Source organism: Artibeus jamaicensis, unplaced genomic scaffold (assembly GCF_021234435.1).
Source record: "Artibeus jamaicensis isolate MK-2021 breed Jamaican fruit bat unplaced genomic scaffold, CSHL_Jam_final contig_1819, whole genome shotgun sequence".
Classification (NCBI taxonomy): Eukaryota; Metazoa; Chordata; class Mammalia; order Chiroptera; family Phyllostomidae; genus Artibeus; species Artibeus jamaicensis.
The window spans coordinates 412,190-434,157 of record NW_026521360.1 but is presented as its reverse complement, the minus strand read 5'-3'; the positions used below and the strand labels follow the sequence as shown (position 1 = coordinate 434,157).

Here is a 21,968-nt window from a genome sequence, read left to right as displayed (position 1 = left end):
CCTTAAGTGAGAACCACTGACCTGCTTAGAAGTCATAGAACCATTGACACTCATAGCAGTGAGCACACCAAGCACCTAGGTTTTCTTTTCTAAATATCATTCTCTGATTTCAGGGAGTTTAAAAAATGAGCCTGAAATATATTGTATAACAAAGTAGCTGAGTGTGCAAAAATGATATGTCAAAAAGATACAGGCGCCAGCTTTAAGAAGCTCCCCTGGCCACTCAGGAAAAACTTCAGCAAGAAAGTACATAATGCTAGCAATTCATTAAGATCTACGGAATAAAATAAGGGTGTATGAGTTCTTACTGATATATATGTGTAAGAAAGATAAATGAAGAAGGAGGCACAGCTCTTCCTTATGGTAGATTTTTAACTAATAAGTATAGAAAAATCAAATAAGTATAGAAAAATCATAATAAGTATAGAAAAAACAAATACCAGATTGTTTAGGAAAAATCATCAGTGATGGATGCTAAAGTTGGTGAGTGAATGTTTGTTAAGTATGATGGGAAAATAGTACCTTTAAAATGGAAAAGCTTAACAACTTACCCAAATGATCAAAATTAACATAATTGGTAATGGGACAGATCAACAACATGTACTTCTTGATATACACTGAAAGGAAAGACATTCCTGTGACATTCTTTTAAAAAATGTATAATGTGAATATAATTAGGAGAAAACACCAGACAAACCAAGTTGAACAACAGGATACAAAATAAATTGCTTGTACTCTTAAAAAGTGTCAAGGTCAAGAAACACAAAGAAAAGTGGATTAACTTATCTAGATCAAAGGAAAGTGAGGACTCAAGACAATTAAGTGCAATGTGTCATCCTGGATTAGTTCCTGGACCAAGAAAAATGGTTTTTTCTTTTGTAGTAAAGTTCATAAATGGGACAATTGCTAACATTTGAGTAAGGCCCATAGATTAGATAATGATACTATTATCGATGTTAATTTTCTGACTTGGTCATTGTACTGTGATTACATAAGAGAATTACTTTGGTTCAGGAAATCTAAACTCAGGTATTTAGATGTTAAGTGCATCATGTCTGCAACTTACCCTAAATATTTAAGGGAAAAAAAATGTGCATAGAAAGGGAGGGAGAAAAAGAAAATGAATGATAAAACAAATAAATATGATAAGATGTTAACATTTGTAGAATCTGGGAAAAGGATAATATAGTGATTATTTGTATCCTACTTTTTGTGAAGTTTCTACAGTTTTGAAGTTATTTCAAAATAAAATGTTTTAGGAATAGGTGAAGAGGAGCATGTAGCTTCCTCTCCCCAAAGCTAACATGTAAGGAATAAAAGCAGGCATTTGTGATTTTTACTTGTATATCACTCATCTAATTCTAAAGGATAGAGAGATTTAAGAAAAATATGTCATGAAGGACAGAAAAGGAAGGACAGTTTACTCTCTAGTTTGATAACTGTTTAGTTATTTAAGTATGTTTTTTTCCCTGAGTTGTTTGTGAGCTTTTGTTAAAATAAAGAATCTTTAGAGCAAAAATACAATTTAGTTAGAGTTAATTTCTGTGTTCCCATGAACAGTGGCTTTTGGACTCTGTTTGATCCTGGCAGTGTGTGGAGCTAATGTCTGGCCAGTGTTTTGGAATCAGCAGGCAGTCAGCAGAAAGCTGCACCTAGGGGTCCTCTCTTCTGTGGGCCAGTTATGATTTCTCACACAGATGGGGCTTCATGAACTCTGGCAGAGGTCGGTCCTCAATTCATAGTCTAAAATTCAGAGTCATAATTTTTAGGAGTATGTGATTAATACTATTGTTAAAATTATAAACTAAGTCTCAGAGAGTGCCTCTACTTGCTAATTGTTTGAGCCAAGGATCAATTTATACAGTATTGTCTTTTCTGGGACATAGAAAGAAAGTAAACTAAGTACAAAATGGTAAATTTCAAATATGTAGGATATCTTTGAACAGTTCAATGATTTTTTTTCCATTTACCTTATCTTTTGAGCTTTTAGGCATAAAAGAATTTTTTTGATTACTTCTGTTTGGCTAATGGTTTGGGAAGAGTTGAGTCACCTAGATTTTGATGGTCTGACATTAGACATTATTTTACATTATAGTCATTAGGAAAGAAAAACATAATGATTTGATTTTGTGTAGTAATATGTAATATTATATTCAGAGAACATTAAAGAGAAAATGCTTTTGTGTATTAATTTTACTCCTGAAACAGCATTTATCAAGATAAAAGTGTATGTTTTCATGCTGCAATTACTACTCAAGTAGAAAGATTTTTAAAAGTCCTGTTGCTTCATTTTTGTGATTGAATGGCTCTGTTCTTTGATGTCCAAAATGTACATTAATATTTGCTTTTAATTCTTTTGAGTTCTCTAAAATCAGTGCTTTTTCAACTTTGAGTATGAATAAAAATACAACATACCATTTATCTTATAAAACTGCATACATTTTAACTTTTTGAATGTCATCAGTGGGCATCAGAAAATATTTTTGTTTTTGTTCAATGTATCATTAACTATTTCTAAAAGCTATGTTATATTTTACTGAAGACAGAGTCTGATGCCAACTATTTTGGCATTAGTCATATAGAGAGTAAGAAAATTAACATCCATGAGGGCTGTAACAAGAAAGCAGGTAAGGTTAAATATGAAGTGTATAAAATAAACAATATTATTTGTATTTAACTGGAGGAGAGAAGGATAAAAATCCTGGGTTAGATTGCCTTTCTAAGTTATTTAGTATTTATGCAAAAAAGCTTATAAATCAAAACATTCAGAATTGTTAATTTGCACATAAGATCACCTTTTCTTGGAAATAAAATTAAAGCTGTACCTTGATCTAACTTTCATCCTTTCCTGTAAATTATACATGAATAATTTTTGTTTTTCATTTCTCTGTTTCTCACTGTCCACGTTCATTCTTCTGTATGTACTTTCTAATTTGACTGCTATTCTGAACTCACCATGTAGGCATCATCAGTTTTATATCAGAGTTATCTCAAATTAACCTTGCCCCAAACTTTTCCTCTCAATCTGTTCCTCTTTTTCTAAAGGGCATCTTCTGTCATATAGAGCCAGAAGTTTAGGTGTGCTTAACTCATCTCCCACTTCTTGGAAGCCACTATGTCACTAAGTCTTATCTACTTCCTAAATCTCTTTCAAGTCCACCTACTTTTCTCCTTCTGTATTGTCCATACCCTAGCAGTGGGGCTCATGAGGCCTTGCCATCATTCAGCATGTCTCCTGCAATTGTCTGCTAATTGTTTTTCCCATCTTCTGTCTTGCCCCTCCCCAACCCCTTTTTCAGTAGCAAGTTGAGTGATTCCTGGAATGTACATATCTAGTCATGTCTACTCTATTTAAACCATTCTGATTGATCTCAAGGTAAAGTAAAATCTTTGTATGTCTATCAGACCCTGAATACCCCTGTTTGAGTTTTCAGGTACACTGTTCTCTCTTTTGCCTGTATCTTTTGGCCATGTTGTCCTCTCAGCCTCAACCTAGAAATACCTAGAAACTGCTTTTTACGGTGGTAAAACTTCTTACATAATTTAAGTTCTTCCCTAATATGAACTATGTTTGTGTCCTTCTGCATCTTTATTTTCTTTCCCAGCCAGGAATTTTAGTGTAACTCAGAAATATTTCTCTTTTCCTGGAAAATCACAACAGTCATTGACTGTGCATATATACCTCTCTGGCAGGCTATCACCATTTTCTTTTTTTAAAATATATTTTATTGATTATGCTGTTACAGTTGTTCCATTTCTCCCCTTTATTCCCCTGCCCTACACACCTCCTCTCACCCTTTAGTTCTAGTCCATGGGTCATACATATAAGTTCTTTGGCTTCTCCCTTTCCTATCCTATTCTTAACCTCCTGTCTATTTTCTTTCTACCACTTATTCCCTGTACCTTTTTCCCCATTTTTCCCCTCCCCTTCCTCCCTGATAACCCTTCAAGTGATCTCCATCTCTGTGATTCTGTTCCTGTTCTAGTTATTTGCTTAGGGCTTTTTTTTTTTTTTAAGTTTGGTTGTTGATAGTTGTGAGTTTGTTCTCACTTTACTGTTCATAATTTTGATCTTTTTCTTAGATAAGTCCCTTTAACATTTCATATAATAAGGGTGATGATGAATTCCTTTAACTTGACCTTATCTGAGAAGCACTTTATCTGCCTTTCCATTGTAAATGAAAGCTTTGCTGGATAGAGTGATCTTGCATGTAGGTCCTTGCCTTTCATGACTTGGAATACTTCTTCCAGCCCCTTTTTGCCTGTAAAGTTTCTTTTGAGGAATCAGCAGATAGTCTTATGGGAACTCCTTTGCAGGTAACTGTCTCCTTTTCTCTTGCTGCTTTTAAGATTCTCTCTTTATCTTTCATCTTGGGTAACGTAATTATGATGTGCCTTGGTTTGTGCTTCCTTGGGTCCAACTTCTTTGGGACTCTCTGAGATTCCTGTACTACCTGGAACTATTTTTTTTACAGATTGGGGAAGTTTCCCTTCATTATGTTTTCAAATAAGTTTTTAATTTCTTGCTCTTCTTCTTCTCCTTCTGGCATCTTTATGATTCGGATGTTGGAATGTTTAAAATTGTCCCAGAGGTTCCTATACATCTCTTCATTTTTTTTGAATGTTTGTTTCTTCATTCTATTCCGGTTGACTCCTTATTTCTTTTTCTGGTCCAAACTGTTGATTTGAGTTCTGGTTTCCTTCCCTTCACTGTCGGTTCACTGTACATTTTCCTTTATTTGACTTTTCATAGCCTTCACTTTTTCCTATATTTTGCAGCCATACTTAACCAATTCTGTGAGCATCCTGATTACCAGTGTTTTAAACTGTGCATCTGATAGGTTGGCTATCTCTTCATCACTTAGTTGTACTTTTTCTGGAGCTTTGATCTGTTCTTTCATTTGGGCCATTTTGTTTTTGTCTTGGTGTGCCTGGTAAGTAGTAAGGGGCGAAGCCTTTGGTATTCTCTAGGGTGGGGTAACCCACTGTTGCTGTGTTGTGGTATTGTATGTGGGGGAGGTGTCTGAGAGGGAACAAAGCTACTTGTTTGGCTCTCTGCTGGCTTTCAGTCACTTCTGCTGCTACCCACACACAAATTGGGTCCTGCTGATGCTGATTCCCAGGTGGGGGCACTTGTGTATGATCTAGGACCCTGTGGGTCTTTCCAGCGAAGTCTTCTGTGAGGCTGGGAGTTTCTCTTGCCACCTCAACCCTCACAGGATTTTTTCAGTCAGAGTAGTTTTAAGGCTTTATTTCCCTGCACTGGAATGCTGGGTTGCAGAGTCTGTCTCTGTCTTCCTCCCTAGTCATTCCTCCTGGTTTATATGCATGCGAATGTGAGACCAGCTGCTCCTCCAGACACCCTCTTGCCACAAGTCCTCTCCACCCCAGCTGCCTGTTTCTGCCCTTCCTACTAACGTGGATAAATGTTTCTTCTTTAACTCCTTGTCAGACTTTCATACACTTTGATTTTCTGTCAGTTCTGGTTTTTTTTGTTTAACAGTTTTTAAATTTGTTGTCCTTCTTTTCATTGTGCCAGAAGGCCCAGTGTATCTACCTATTCCTCCACCTTGGCTGGAAGTCCCCACCATTTTCTTTTTCAAAAGGGCTTTAGTTTTGTCTTTGTAAAATATACCTCAAAGAGATACATTTCCCTTTTATGGCCTGACCTCGTCCATGGAATCTTTTATCATAAATTCTTGCCTACTTATTTTGTCTTTCTAAGCTTCCTAGCATATTGCATTTAATTACTCTTAATTTGGCAAATGTCACATTTTGCAATGATTTCTTAGGTATATTGGTTTCATTGGAAGTTTCTTATATCTTCTGATACTTTCTCAATAGGTAAATATATAATTACAAACTTTTTAGAAACATTAGTTATTGAATATAGGCCAAGTCATTACCCACAGATCAAGATTGGATAACTATATTTCTCCTGGGCATGTGTTATAAAATACATTTATTAGGTTAATTGTCTAAATGTGATATAACTTCTTCCATAGATTATTTGTAGCTAAAGGAATAATACTAATATTTGAATTTTGGGGCTTTGTCTGAATGTTTTGAGGTAGTTTAAAGACATTGAAAATTGGGTTTTATAAAACTTTAGGCACATGGTGTCTTCTGAGTTAGGAACAGAGATGCTCAGAATTTTTCACATGATTGATAGCATGGTCTATTACAAATAGATGCATAGAAAAGTGCCCAGAAGGATATATTAGGTTGTTAACCTTGTCTGGCTTTGAGATAAGAATTCATAGTGTAAATTTATGTCCTTCTTCCCCATGCATATACATTATGGTATAGGGTAACCTTCTATAACAAAGATTCTTAAATACAGTGGTATAAATAAGTTAGAAATTTATTTGCCTCTCTCATGTGCCACTCTGGTTAGTTTATGCTGATGGGGCAAATTAGTATTTTGTGGTCATTCTGGTACACACACACACACAGGCACGTATTCATCTTGCTTGCTCTGCTTCATCTGCCTTAGCAATCTGAGTTCTAGATCAAAAGTTCATAGGAAGAGTAAAGGAAAGAAAGTCTAAGCAAACAATTCTTTTTTTCAAGTGAGGCCAGAGCTGGATACATCACTTTATCTTTGAGTCTTTTGTCTGGGAATTAGTTGATCATATCTAGCTATATAAGTTAGATAGGAAAGTAGAGTCTGTATGTAGGCCATCTTTTCTTCAACCATGACTCTATAACTGTAGAAAATGTAAAAATCACATTTTAGGAGAAACCAGTTTGTCACAATATACTTATGCATTTAAGAATTTTAATTTGTATTACTATTTAAAATCATTATAATAAATTTTAGTTAAATTATTCAGTTTCTCTTGGTCATAGTTTTATTTTTAAAGTCACTTTTTTCCTTGTATTCTTTTTCATTTTTCTTCTAAAGATTTTATTTATTTATTTTTAGAGAGATGGGAAGAGAGAGAGCAAGAGAGGAAGAGAAACATAAATGTGTGGTTGCCTCTTCCATGCCCCCAGCTGGGAGCTTGGCCTCCAACCCAGGCACATGCCCTGACTGGGAATCAAACTGGCAACTCTTTGGTTCTCAGGCTGACACTCAATCTACTGAGCCACTCCAGTCAGAGCTTCCATGTAATTTTTTAAATCTATCACTGGTTACTGAAATTTCCCCAAAAGCAGATTCTGTAGTATTTGCTCTTATTTTTTCTTCTGTGATCTCTTAGGGTGGCATGAGTGGTAGGCGTAGAATAAATGTTGAAAGATGTAGATTAACTTTCTCAGAATATCAACAGTGTTAAAACCTCATAGCAAATGTTGGCAAATTTTTTCGGTAGAGGGCCACAGAAGAAATGCTTAGATTTTGTGAATCATATAGTCTCCATTGCAACTATTTAACTCTATTGTAGCATAAAAACAACCATATGTAAACACTGCTGTGTTCAAATAAAACTTTATGTACAAAAATTGATGGTAGGCCAATTTGTCCTGCAGGTCATAGTTGGCTGAGGCCTTGCATTGTAGGATGGATACACCCTCTAGTTCAGGGGTAACAAACTCATTTTCACTGGGGACCACATCAGCCTTGCAGTTGCCTTCAAAGGGGTGAATGTAATTTTAGGACTGTATAAATGTAACTACTCCTTAACAGTTAAGCGAGAGCATGGCACTGCTGTAAGGTAGAAACAAGGTGGAAGGCCGGATTTGGCCCACAGGCTTTGTGTTTGCCCCCTGTGCTTTAGATAGAAATAGGCATCAACTTAGACTTGTGAAGCTGCATTCTTACAGAATATGAAATTAGAAGATAGGTAGGTAGGTTACTGCTTGGGCTTAGGATGCAGTACAACTTCTCTAATGTTTATTAATTACATATTAACTTCTATATTTATTCTCAGATGAATGGATAATAATGAGCACAATGATAATAATGCAACATCCTGAGTGGAAGACATTGCATTAAGCATTATCCTATTTATAGCTCACGATGTCATACAACTTAGGTTCTGTTATCACCATTTTACAAATGAGGAAACTAAAACTTTGAGAGCTTACATAGCTTACTCATGGTGAAAGTAGACTTGGTACTTGAACTTGAGAGAGTCTTTGCTGACTTGATAATTGTAAAAGTGAGGGTTCTGTAAGACTTGAGTAGCAAGATAAGAATAAGTCTCTCTAGGTTTGTTCCATAGCATAATAGTACAGATTAGAACTATACAGAAGTGGGCTAAAGAGGTTGGAAGGAATTAACAAATTTCTCTATTTTGTATCGACTTCAGCTCTGTTATGTTCCAGAAACCCTGCTCTTCTTATGAAAGCCTGCTTTTCCTGAAATTTTTTACTACCTTTTTACTTTACATTTTATTCCTACTTAACTTGAACATGATCAAATACTTCCTTCATGAAGTCTTTCTATACCATAGAACTCTTCCAATATCATTCATCTCCCTCTTGCTGTAGTTTTGTATTTGAACTTGGCTTTAGAGTAGACATTATGTACTAGGCTTAGTTTTTCCTAGCGGACTAAAAACTTTTCTCCTCCTCCTCCTTCTTTTTCCTCCTTTTCTTCCCTGTCCCTTGATATATAATAAACTTCTCATACATACACTTGTGAAATCACAATCAAGATAGTGAACACTTCTTTGACTTCCTAAAGTTTCCTCATGCCCTTTGCAATCCACCTTCTCTCCAACCTGTCCCAGTGCAACCACATGATCTACTTTCTGTCACTAAGCTGTTTTGCATTTTCTGAAATTTTATATTAATGGATTCATAGTGTATGCATTATTGTTATTTTTCTTCAATTCAGCATAATAATTTTGAGATTCATTTTTGTACATATTAGGGATTCACTTCTTTTTTAAATATATTTTATTGATTATGCTATTACAGTTGTCCTATGTTCCCCCTTTATTCCCCTCCACCCTGCAAACACCCTCCCACCCACATTCCCCCCTTTAGTTCATGTCCATGGGTCATATATATAAGTCCTTTGGCTTCTACATTTCTTATACTGTTTATTCTTAACCTCCCCTTGTCTGTATTCTACCTACCATTTATGCTACTTATTCTCTGTACCCTTTCTATCTCTTCCTACCCACTCCTGACAATCCCTCGCTGATAACCCTCCATGTGATCTCCATTTGTATGATTCTATTCCTGTTCTAGTTGTTTGATTTGTTTGTTGTTTTTGTTTTAGGTTTGGTTGTTAATAACTATGAGTTTGTTGTCATTTTACTGTTAGTATTTTTTATCTTCTTTTTCTTAGACAAGTCCCTCTAACATTTTATATAATAAGGGCTTGATGGTGATGAACTCCTTTAACTTGACCTTATTTGGGAAGCACTTTATCTGTCCTTCCATTCTAAATGAAAGCTTTGCTGGATAGATCAATCTTGGTTGTAGGTCTTTGGATTTCATGACTTGGAATACTTATTCTCAGCCCATTCTTGCTTACAAGGTTTCTTTTGAGAAATTAGTTGTCAGTCTTATGGGCACTCCTTTGTAGGTAACTCTCTCTTTTTCTCTTGCTTCATTTAGGACTTCCTTTTTATCTTTAATCTTGGGTAACTTAATGATGATGTGCCTTGGTGTGTTCTTCCTTGGGTCCAACTTCTTTAGGACTGTCTGAGCTTCTTGGAGTTCCTAGAAGTCTATTTCCTTTGTCAGATTGGGGAAGTTCTCTTTCATCATGTTTTTAATAAGTTTTCATTTTCTTGCTCTTCTTTCTTCTCCTTCTAGCGCCCCTATGATTTGGATGTTGGAACATTTAAAGATGTCCTGGAAGTTCCTAAGCATATCCTCATTTGTCTTTGAATTCTTGTTCCTTCATTCTATTCTTGTTGAATGTTTTTTTCTTTCTTCTGGTCTACACCATTGATTTGAGTCCATTTCTTTCCTGTCACTTTTGGCCCGCTGTACATTTTCCTTTATTTCACTTAGCATAGCCTTCATTTTTTCATCAAATTTGCCACCATATTCAACCAATTCTGTGAGCATTCTGACTACCAATGTTTTAAACTGTGCGTCTGATATTTGGCTGTCTCTTCGTTACTTAGTTGTATTTTTTCTGGAGCTTTGATCTATTGTATCAGTTGGGCCACTTTTTTTTGTCTTGGTGTGCCTGTTATGTAGTAAAGGGTAGAGCCTTAGGTGTTCACCATGGGGAGGCAACCCACATTGCTGTGTCATGATGCTGTATGTGTGGGAGGGGTTCGAGAGGGAAAAATGCCACTTGCTCTCCTCTCTGCTGGTTTTCAGTCACTTCCCCTGCTACCCACAATCAAATTGGGCCCTGCTGGTGCTGATTCCTTGTTGCGGGGTCTTGTGTACATTCTAGGACCCTGTTGGTCTCTCCAGTGAACTCTCCTGTGAGGCTGGGAGGTTTTTCTTTTTGCCTCAACTCCCAGAGATTTTTCAGTCAGAAGTTTGAGGCTTTATTTCCCCAGGCTGAAACTCTGAGTTGTGTGGTCTTGTGACTCCCCAGTTGTTCCTCCTAGTTTATCTGCACATAAATGTGGGACTGCCCAGTCTGCAATCTGCTGCCTGGAAGGGTCCTCCAGCAGCTGCCTTGCCACGTGTCCTCTCCACCTGGCTGCCCATCTCCGCCCCTCTTACTGGTCTGGAAGAATGTTTCTTCTTTAACTCTTTGGTTGTCAGACTTTTATACAGTTTGATTTTTCTGTCAGTTCTGGTTGTTTTTGTTTTTAAATTTTTTGTTGTCCTTCTTTTGGTTGTGCCAGGAGGCACAGTGTGTCTACTTACTCCTTGATTTTGGCCAGAAGTCTGATTCATTTCTTTGTATTGCTGTGTAGAATTCCACCATATGGACGTACTGCATTTTTAAAATTCACTTACCCATTGATGGATATTTAGATAATTTCCAGTTTTTGACTGTTGCAAAGAAAGTTATTAACCTTTGTGCCTATGTTTGTATATGATATGGTTTTATTGTTAAGCTGACTAAATACTTGAGAGTGAATGGTCTGAATCACATGGGGAGTAAATGTTTAACTTTTTAAGAAATTGTCAAGCAGTTTCAATGTGGATGTACCAATTTATATTCCCTTCCCAGGATGTGACAGATCCATTTTTTCCACATCCTCACTATCACTTGATATTATTTGTCTCTTAATGATTAGCCACTTGAATTAGTGTTTGGTGGTATCTTGTATATCTTTGGCAATAACAATGTTAAACATCTTTTCTTGTTAAACATTACATGGCTTACTGGCCATTTGTAAATCTTTGAAATGTCTGTTCAGATTTTTGCTTTCATTTTTGCTTGGTTTGTTTCTCAAGTTATTATTCTATTCTAAACATTTTTTATATATTCAAGAAAAATAAGATCAGATATGTCTTTGTCTGATACATGTGTTGTGAATATTTTATCTCAGTCTGTGGCTTGCCCTTTGATTTTTTAAACTATATTCCTTGAGCAGGGGAGTTTTAAATTTTGAGGAAGTACCATTTGTCAATATTATCATGATTTATGTTTTTTGTCTACTATCTGAGAATCTATTGTTCCACCTTATGGTAACAGATTTTTCTCCTATATTTTCTTCTACTGTGTTTTACACTTTTAGGTTTTACATTCAGGTATTTTATTCAAATTGAATTAATTTTTGTGCATGGTGTGAGTTAGGGTTGGGGCTTCTTTTTTTCCTGAAATGGATATATCATTGTTCCACCCTACACTGAAAAGACATTTATTTTCCCATTGAATTGACTTAGCAATCACCAACTTCTTAAATTTACATTTAGAGTTTTATTGCTATGTCAAGTTCATTTTTTTGTTTGTTTGTTTTGTTACTTTGAAGTAAAGGAGGTGAGTAATCTTGCATTGTTCTTGCTAGGTCATAGGAAACTGATGACAAATTTCTACTAATAATAAGAATTAAATATTTAACTGACTCAGTGTTCTCCAATTCAATCTGATAATCATTTTATTTTTAGGTGTTACACATAATATTGCATTACTTCGTGAGGTGATAATCAACTCACGCTTTGTAAAAGGAGACATCAACACTAAATTTCTTTCTGATGTATATCCTGATGGCTTTAAAGGTTTGTATCCATTGAAGTATTTTAGTGTATTAAAGTTATTATTTTTATACTTATTGTAATGTATACTTTTTCTCTACTTTGAAATTAATGCCTTTTGCCTATATTATACTTGATTTATTAACATACTTAGAGTATCCTAGACTACTAACAATTATGATTTTGAGTATTCATGAGTAATTCATGAGTGTGTAGTAATATGTAATTTTGTTTAGTGAAGAATTAAACTATGTGGAATGTTGTGTTAGTTCAGTTTTGGAGCAAAACACATAGGCATAGCATTAGCCTGTCTGATTTTATGATTTCTGAAAGTCAATTCATTTATATTCCCTGCTGGTATGGGCATATGAAGGAACTCTTCTTTAATAATTAAAACTGTATATTTATGGAAATTAGCACTGAAAATTTCAGAATATCAGATACTATTTCTGTTAATGAAAATGAAGATGTCTAAGAAGGAGGTGGTTTGTATTCTAAAAAAATGGGTTTGAGTGAAATAATGAGTGGAATATGAAATTTAGTACTGCAAAATTATCAGTATTTCCAGGTGTTAGAAAAATTGTTCATCAAGTGAGAGAGAAAAAACCCATTAGTGAGCATTGAAAATGTGCCTAATGTGATATTAAGAAAGCAATAGGACTTACAAGAGACTTAACAGAAATGTTATTCATGAAGGCCAAAAGCACTTACATATGTTTCTAATGAATTTGTGAGTATGAGATTAGTTATTCTCTCACAAATATCAAGTGTTGTTTATACCCATTTAAAATGTTTTAGTAGATAAAATGCCTTAGTCATTTTAAAAACTGTAGATAGATTCAGGTCAACTTCATGTAGCTGAACTATTAATACATTTACAAAGTGATTTCTTACCTTAGAATTTACAATACAGAATTTTCATAAGACTAAATACAGATTACTGTTTTAATGGTTCTTTCAATGGTTCTTTCAAAACTTTAGCGTTACAGGATTTTATTATTAGTACCAAGTGAAATGAGGATTGTATTTTATTTGGGAACTTAAGTAAAACTAATGAATCATCAGGTCTTTTTTCCTGAAATTTTAAATTTTTGTAAATATAAAATGCAATCTTTATATGATTACAGTTTTATACTTGTGTGATTATTTTGCTAACATATATTGTTTTCATGATGCCAGGAGTCACTTATGTTACTACTATTTATTTTATCCCTAGCAATTACACAAACTGTAAGTTCAGTTAGGACTTTCAGACCCTTTTCTGTCTGTCTAGCCGATGCCTCTGTGAAGGTGATATACCATGGAACAATAGTGAGAAGAAGGCAAGAGGTCAAAATTTCAGGGAACCTTTAGAACAATTATATTGTATATGAACATGGGTTCCTATACACACACACACACGTCTGTATATATATGCATATATGATATATTCCATTGCTATAGAGAAGAAAATGGGGGATTACAAATTTCTAATTGGAGTTGATTGCTATGTGCTATACATTCAGCAGTAATGTCCAAAATTTTTAAGGGAACTCAGACATTTACTTACTACCTACTATTGCAATTCTCTGTGATAAACTTAATACATTACATGGTTTTTCAGTAGGAAATTATCAGCACTGATGCTATAATTCTGGTTGTTAAGTTTTTGCAAGGTAGGAACACAATTTTTAAATTCTTGCAAGTTACTACAATGGCCTTTAGCACCTTTTAACCTCAGCTTTCATTTTACATGTAAGGAAGCCAAAGCGCAGAGAGTTTAATGCTAAAAAAACAGTAATATGAATTTAGAACTTTCAAATTTTCCTTTAGTACTCATTCAGTTGTGCTAGGATTCAAAGTCATACATCACAAAAATTTTCAGAGTACACTATATGTTGTCATATTGCCTATAAGGACTTTAGAGTACAAACGTATATTTACCATGCTACATTATCTACCTCTTATTTTCTCATATAATTTTTCATGTCAATCCTTTCTTCTCCGAATGGCTACTATCTCTGGTTCTTTATCTTCAGATTACTCTATTTCTTTTTCCTCAGAACAGATCTTAGATATATTAAACTGTGTCATTTTGATTGTTTGATATATGTGCCTGAAAGAGCAGCAGGAAGTGGCACCTGAAGTTAATCCAGGACCTTCTCCATATGGTGGTGGCTGGGTCATTTTGCCCCGTTGGGATTACTCATAAACTTCCCATCTGTTCAGCTGTCCTAGGCACTACACATAGGCAAGTGCCTATTTTTATAACTGAATAGAAATTTTATGTTATATATATTTAATATCCTAAGTTTATTTTGTAGACTAGGGCAGTGTTACTAAATGTTATTAAATGTTTGAAATGGTTGTGTCTAAATTTTAAAAGTAGGATACACAAGAATCTGTTCTTAACATCAATTTATTAGATTCTCATGTTATAAAACTATTTGCCTTTGATTCAAAAAATAAGTGGAAAATGGGATGAAGAAATTTTGATTTTGAAATAAAGGGAAAGTGAGAAAAAGGTATTTTAAAAAATATAATTTCAGTTGGCCTGTAATGTACATTTTGGACTTATTTCTCTTCTGCATTACTACCCTTTAGTTACCTGCTTCATCAAAAGAAATTATCATAATTATCTTTCTCTTTTGAAAAGTTGCAGAGTTTTTATAGAAATTTGATTCAATATAAGAAAAATACCATTGTTTTTCACTGAATTTAGTCAGATAGTTTTTTTTTTAATCTTTGAGAATGGTATATAGGGACTGAAGTGTGGCTTTTAAAGTCCAGTAATTAAAATTATTCAAAAATAATAAATGTGTGCTCTAAAAGAAAATCAAAGAGAAGTAATATATTTTTTCTGCCTTTAAGAAGCTTAAATTATGAGAGAAATAAACATGTAAAGAGCTAACTTAACTACAGGACAGAATAAAATAAGTGCTAAGTAAAAATATAAGCTAAGTGTCTTGAGACTAAAGAAAAAAGAAAGCAATTTTGATTTAGGAAATCAAGGTTGGCTTCAAAGGACAAGGAAGCATTTAGACTGTTGAAACACCTTTCCTAGGACTCTGTTCCTTAAGCTCTAGGGCCTGTATATTCCTTGAGACATCCACTGTGCTCATCTCCTAATTCATTCTCTTTGGTATAATGTTGGTAGTTTAAAATTAGCCTTGATGACAGTGTTTATAATAAGGAAAAGGGCAGATGCTGTACACTGGGACATTACTGGGTTTTTCCTTCTCTTTAGTTTTATTAAACACTGCACCTTTCAGTTTCATAAAGCACCTCCCCAGAGAAAAATATGTTGTGGATCTGGAAAGTATCTGTATTCTAACTATGAATACTTTTAGTCATTTCTATTTTAAATAATTTTTAACAATGTAATATTCAAACTGTTTCATTTCTTTCAAATGAATTCAAATAGCAATCTGATCATTTTTTCTCTTGTGAATTTTACAAGTAGCATCTTCTTGCTGATCATTCAGCATTCAAATCGCCCATACTGTGCCATTATCTGTGTATAGTACTGTGGTAAATAAATGTTAGAAATTGTGGTAAGATTACAGCTTTTAAGGGGACATGTCAACTTGCAGACCCTGAAATATCAAATCTTTCTTTGGCTCACATACTGCTTGAGGAATTACGCAAATAGAGCAGATTTCTCTGCTGCACAAGACTCAGCCAAAACAGGTAGCCTTCCTAAGCCTTGTTAGGCTAGAACACTGTCCCCCAGTCCACTCTATTATGGTAGGGATTAAAGTAGTGCAGGGAGAGAGAGAGATTGGTTGGTTGGTAGATTGGGTTTCAAACCCTGACTATATGCAAAAATATCTCACCTTCATTTTTCTTTAATCATTCATATTTCAAAACAAGGCCTAGCCAGTGTTCTTGGCCAACGATACTCCTTTTCTACCTTTCTTTTATCCTCTCCTTAGAAGTAAAATGAGGGGTGAGGAGTGATAAGGAGAAGCAGAAACCTAAATTTTTCCTAGAGAGCTGAGTATGTTTCTTTAAATTTGTAATTGTTTCATTCTGTACACACTTGTATTTCTTTTTCTTCTGAAATTAGACAGTAAACTTTCAGTGACCAGAGTTTTGTTTTTGTTTAATTTGAACAATCTTGCTCCCTCTCATTCCTCCTGCAGACTCCAATGTCTCATACAGCACTAACTAACTCCATAATAGATGCTTGGCAAATATTTGTTTGAATGACTCGTAATTCTAAAAGATAGAAGCACAGATGTTAACATTGTATGTGTATTTGATTGAGCAAATGGATGATTGATTGATTGATTTCCCTCAGGACACAAGTTAACAGAGAATGAAAGAAACCAGTTATTGGCTATAACATCCTCATTGTTTGTGGCATCCCAATTAAGAGCACAATGTTTTCAAGAACATGAAAACTCAAGGTATGTTAGATTATTTAAAACAGAATAAATACATGAACAGAAAAATGTTGATTATCTAATCTATTTAAGAAATGCTTAATAAATGATCTGACTGACCTAACTTGTGGAAGTTCTTATGAGTGTTTGCAGAGGTATAATAAAAATCACACTGCTTAAAAATCATTTTGCTTTTGTTTCATACAAATGAATTTTTTAATTCAAAAAGAAAAAAGGATATTTGCCCTTTTAATTTGGACTATCGGAAGTAAAAAGATACTCTGAAACCTTACACAAAATCTGTTCAAGTAATTTGTATTTATTAGTTTTGTTTTATTAATTTGTTAATCTTTAAAAAGTTTTGAAAATTGTTGTAGTACTAAAACTTAGGAATAAATCTTAGCAGTTTAAAAATATATATGAAACTCATTTATAAGATATAAAAAAGGAGTGAATACCAGTTTGAGTTAGTTATGTGTGAGCCCTAAGTATACCTTTTAGCTTCTTAGTGATTTAAGTGAAAGGGAAAACATGCTTTACCCAAGGACAAATAAAACAAAAGCATTGTGCATTAATGCTTCTGACAGAAGTTCTTCTGACAGAACTCAGATTACCTCTGAAGAAATAGGCAGAAGAAAAACTAAATTGGATTTAGTCTAATGTAGTGTTACTTATTAAATCTTGGAGTATTTGGTACTTTTCACTTGTTCCCATTCTGAAGAAAAAGTAGAGAAAGCTTAATGAACAATTTTTTTAAAGTTATGACTGAGTAAATATCAAGGGGGAAGTTAGAGAATATAGAACATCAGTAAATACTAAATGACTGGAAGGAAGAGGAAAATGGTCAATAAATACATGAATCAAAATAAATGAAATATCTGTTAAAATTTCAATGCTATACTACTACACACCATTAGAATAATATATATCAATTAGTGAGTAGATAAATAAATGTGGTATATCCATTCAATAGAATACTGTTTATCAATTAAAAAAAATGAAGTACTGATGCATGTGTCAACATACATAAATTTAAAAAGAATATCATGCTTAAAAAAAAGAAACCAGCTAAAGAAGACCATATAGGATTTCATTTGTTTGAAATGTCTAGGAAAAGCAAATGTGTAAAGGTAGAAAAACTAATGGTTGTCTGTGTGTGGATATTGATGTCCCAGAATTACATTTTTATACAGTCTGTGCCCCAAACCATAAACCAATAGTTATTTTAAATGCATTAATCTCTTAAATTATGTAGAAAACAAAACAGAATGTCAAACCAAAGTCACAGTAATGCTAGCTTTTAGTCCAATATTTTTTAAATGTATAGATCCCTTAAATCATGCAGAGTTAGATACTGCTGTTACTAGCTGTTATAACTGTGCATGTGTTTATCTTCATTGAGAGATTTATTTTATCATGGGACCTCTTGGTACTCTCTAGTGTCCTTTCATTTCAACCTGCAGAACTCCCTTTAGTAGTTCTTGCAGGGCAGGTGTATTGGACACAAACTCCCTGAGGTTTCGTTTATAGGAGAATTTCTTAATCTGTCCCTTGCTTTTGAAGGTCAGTTTTACTAAATTTAGGGTCTTAGTTGATAGTTTTTTTCTTTTAGTACTTCAAATATATTAGCCCACTGCCTCTGCCTCCAAAGTTCCTTTTTTAAGCATTTTAATTATATTCTATTGTTTATATTATTACAGTTGTCCCAATTTCTACCCCCTCCTCAAAAGAAACTGTAGTTACTTTTGAGAATCAGCCGACAGTCTTATGGGAGCTGTCTTGTAGATAACTGCTTTACCAACTGCTTGTTGGTTCCAAGATTCTCTCTTTATCTTTAACCTTTGATATTTTAATTACAGTGTATCTTGGTGTGGGCCTCTTTCACTTTATCTTGTTTGGAACTCTCTGTGCTTCCTAGACTTGTGTGTGTGTGTGTGTGTGTGTGTGTGTGTGTATTTCCTTCACCAAGTTAGAGAAGTTCTGTCATTACTTTTTCAAATAGGTTTTTAATTTCTTTCTCTCTCTCTCTTCTCCTTGATACAAATGTTGGTATGCTTGAAGATGTCCCAGAGACTCCTTATACTATCCTTGTGTTTTTGGATTTTTTTTCTTGCTGTTCTTATTGGGTGTTTTTTGCTTCCTTATATTAGAAACTGCTAATTTAATTCTCAGCTTCATCACTTTACTATTGATTCCTTGTAAACTGTTCTTCATTTCAATTAGTGTATGCTTCATTTCTGACTGGTTTCTTTTTATGGTTTCCATGTCCTTTTTTATGTTGTTGAAGTTCTCTCTAAGTTCACTCCTTTTCTACTAAGTTCATTGAGCATCCTTATAACCAGTGATTTGTACTCTGTATAGATTGCTTGTCTCCATTCTTTAGGGTTTTTTTTTCCTGGAGTTTTGTTTCATTCTCTCATTTGGGTTGTGTTTCTTTGTCTCCTCATTTTGGCAGCCTCCCTGTGTTTGTTTCTATGTATTAAGTACAGCTGCTACAACTTCCTGGCTTGTAGTTGGTGTCCTGTAAGGTCCAGTGGCACAGCCTCCCTCCTCTATTACCCAAGCTGGGTACTTGAGGTGTGCTCACCATGTGGGCTGTGTACAGCTTCCTTTTGTAGTTGAGCCTTGGTTACTGTCAACATATCAGTGGGAGAGATTTACCCACCAATCAGCTGCAAGGACTGGCTGTGACCACTGACCACCAATCTTTTACCACTGTGGAGGATAAGCTGCTCAGTGGCCCACTCCATAGAGCAGGATTTACTTCAATAGGGCTCTGGTGCTGTGGAATCTGCTCATTGAGTGGAGGTGGCTCGTGGAGGTAGTTGAGTGGTGGTACTGTGATTAGTTGTGATTGTCCATTGGGTGCCCATGTTCTGGGGCCTTCCAGGAGGTGCCGACCAAGGTTAGCCACCACCTCTGTTCTTTCCAGGGCCACCCAGTATAAATTACAATGTTATTTACAGATGGCTGCTACTTATGCTGCCCTTGGAGGTGCCTGAGCAAGGCCAAGCTGTGAACCACGACCCGCTACTGCTAGTGCCAGGCCTGGGGCCATATAGTAACAGTTAGGGGGTATGCTGAGGCTAGATATTGTTTTTTTGAGAGATTTTATGAAAATCTGAAGCATGAACTGTGATAAAACATTTGTATGGAAAAGCCATTGGAAACAGCTTTGGTGAGCCCAGTATTGGGTAGGGCTGTGCCTCAGGGCATCACCAGGTTGGATCAAACAGTGTGAGGCAGATTGAAGGAGTCTCAGATATGGTAGCCACCTTCTGGCTCTGTGGAGGGGAGTCTCAGAAAAGGAACAATGGCCTCTGCGAACACTTCTTTTTGGGAGAACACTACACCTCCCCTCCCCCAGCTCTTACCTCGATGCCAGACACCTAAATTCCTCCCCATATGCCTCTGGTGTCTTTCAAGCTGCTGCCCACATGCTGGATCTGGAGAGGGAGTGAGTCTGAGTAAGCCCTGCATGGGACCTTTAAAAAGAACTGCCTGGTACTCCAGAAATATCTGTCTTCCACTGCCTTAATTCCCAGGGGTTTTTAGAGTCAGAAGTCATGGGGACTTTCCTTATTGGCACTGGAACCCTGGGCTGCGGGGGCTGCTGTGGGGCTGGACCCCTCCTGAGATATTCATCCCAAATTTCATCTGGCACATGTGGGTGTGGGACCATTCCATTTTATGTTCTGCCACTCCTACCAGTCTCTGTGTATTTTCTTCTTTCATTCATAGTTTTAGGACTTTTATTCAGTTTGATTTCTATGGTTCTGAATAATGGCTGTTCTGTAGTTTCATTGTAATTTTGGTGCAGTTGTGTGAGGAGGTGAGTTGTGTTTACCTATACCATCATCTTCACCACAAGTTCTTCTCCAAAGCTCCTGGTGAGAAATCTGCTAGTCGTGTTATCGAGACTTTCTTGTATGTAATGATTCACTTCTCTTTTGCTACTTGCAAGATTTTTTTCTTTGTCTTTGTGTTTTGAAAGTTTGATCATGATAAGTCTTGGTGTGAGTCTCTGAGTTCATCATACTTGCAGATTGTTGAGCTATTCATGTCTTTCATGAAATTGGGGAAGTCTCCAGATATTCTTTTTTTTTTAATTAATTTATTTTTTTAAATTGATTATGCTGTTACAGTTGTTTTATTCCCCCCTTCATTCCCCTCCACCCTGCCCCCTCAACCCCACCATTACCCCCCTTTAGTTTATGTCCATGTGTCTCAAGTCCTTTAGGTTCTACATTTCCCATGCTATTCTTGCCCCCCCCCCCCCATCTATTTTCTATCTACTGTCTATGCTACTTGTTTTCTGTACCTTCTCCCCCCATCTCCTCCTCCCACTCCCCTGTTGCTAACCCTCCTTGAGATCTTCATTTCTATGTTTCCACTCCTGATCTAGCTGTCCTTTTAGTTTGCTTTCGTTTTAGGTGTGGTTCTTAATAACTGTGAGTTTGTTGTCCTTTCACTGTTCATGTTTCTTTAACTTCTTTTTCTTCGATAAGTCCCTTTAACATTTCATATGATAAGGGCTTGGTGATGATGAACTCCTTGAATTTGGTCTTATCTGAGAAGCACCTTATCTGTCCTTCCATTCTAAATGAAAGTTTTGCTGGATAGAGCAATCTTGCATGTAGGTCTTTAGATTTCATGACTTGGAATATTTCTTTCCAGCCCCTTCTTGCCTGTAAGGTCTCTTTTGAGAAATCTGCTGACAGTCTGATGGGGACTCCTTTGTAGGTGATTGTCCCCTTATCTCTTGCTGCTTCTAGGATTCTCTCCTTCATTTTAATTTTGGCTAATGTAATTATGATATGCCTTGGTGTGTTTCTTCTTGAGTCCAACTTTTTTGGTACTCTCTGGGCTTCTTGGATTTCTTGGAAGTCTATTTCCTTTGCCAGATTGGGGAAATTTTCTTTTATTATTTGTTCAAATAGTTTTTCCACTGGTGGTTGTGTCTTTCCCCCTTCTGGTACCCCTATAATTCGGATATTGGAGCGTTTAAAGATGTCCTGGAGGTTCCTAAGACTCTCCTCATTTCTTTGAATTCTTGCTCCTTGACTCTTTTCTGTTTGGCCATTATTTGGTTTCTTCTGGTCCACTCCATTGATTTGAGTCCCAGTTTCCTTTTCATCTCTATGGGTTTCCTGTGGAATTCCATTCATTTCCCTTAATTTAGCCTTCATATGTTTCTCTAATTTGTGGCTATAATCAACCAGATCTGTGAGGAAGCTGATGACCAGTGTTTTAAACTGTGCGTCTGAGAGTTTTGCTATTTCTTCGTCACTTAGATTTATCTGTGGGGCTTTGAGGTCTTCCTGCGACATTTTTGGTCTGTTCTGGCCCTTTAAGTGGGAGAAGCGGCGCCTTGGAGTCCCAGGTCGCTTGGTTGTGACGCTGTATGAGGGGGCGTGGTCAGAGCGGGGAAATGGCGGCGCCCTCTATCGTCGCTGCGGCCGCCATCTATCGCCGCGGCCGGTCCAACCGCCCACTCCCTCGCTCGCGCGCAATTAGGCAACCGCAGTCAACACGCTGCACCGCCTCCCCACTGTCTCCTCTGCAGTCGCTCACCCGGTGGGT

General features: G+C 35.9%; 1 protein-coding gene across 1 annotated transcript in view; it reads left to right on the top strand.

Moving 5' to 3' along the window:
* The window catches only part of PCCA (propionyl-CoA carboxylase subunit alpha), a 526,460-nt gene that overhangs the window by 301,552 nt on the left and 202,940 nt on the right, over window positions 1-21,968 (top strand). The window contains exons 17-18 of the mRNA XM_037143368.2: window positions 11,932-12,042; window positions 16,301-16,409. Coding sequence (XP_036999263.2) covers window positions 11,932-12,042; window positions 16,301-16,409 — 220 coding nt within the window. The remainder of the gene's footprint in view (window positions 1-11,931; window positions 12,043-16,300; window positions 16,410-21,968) is intronic.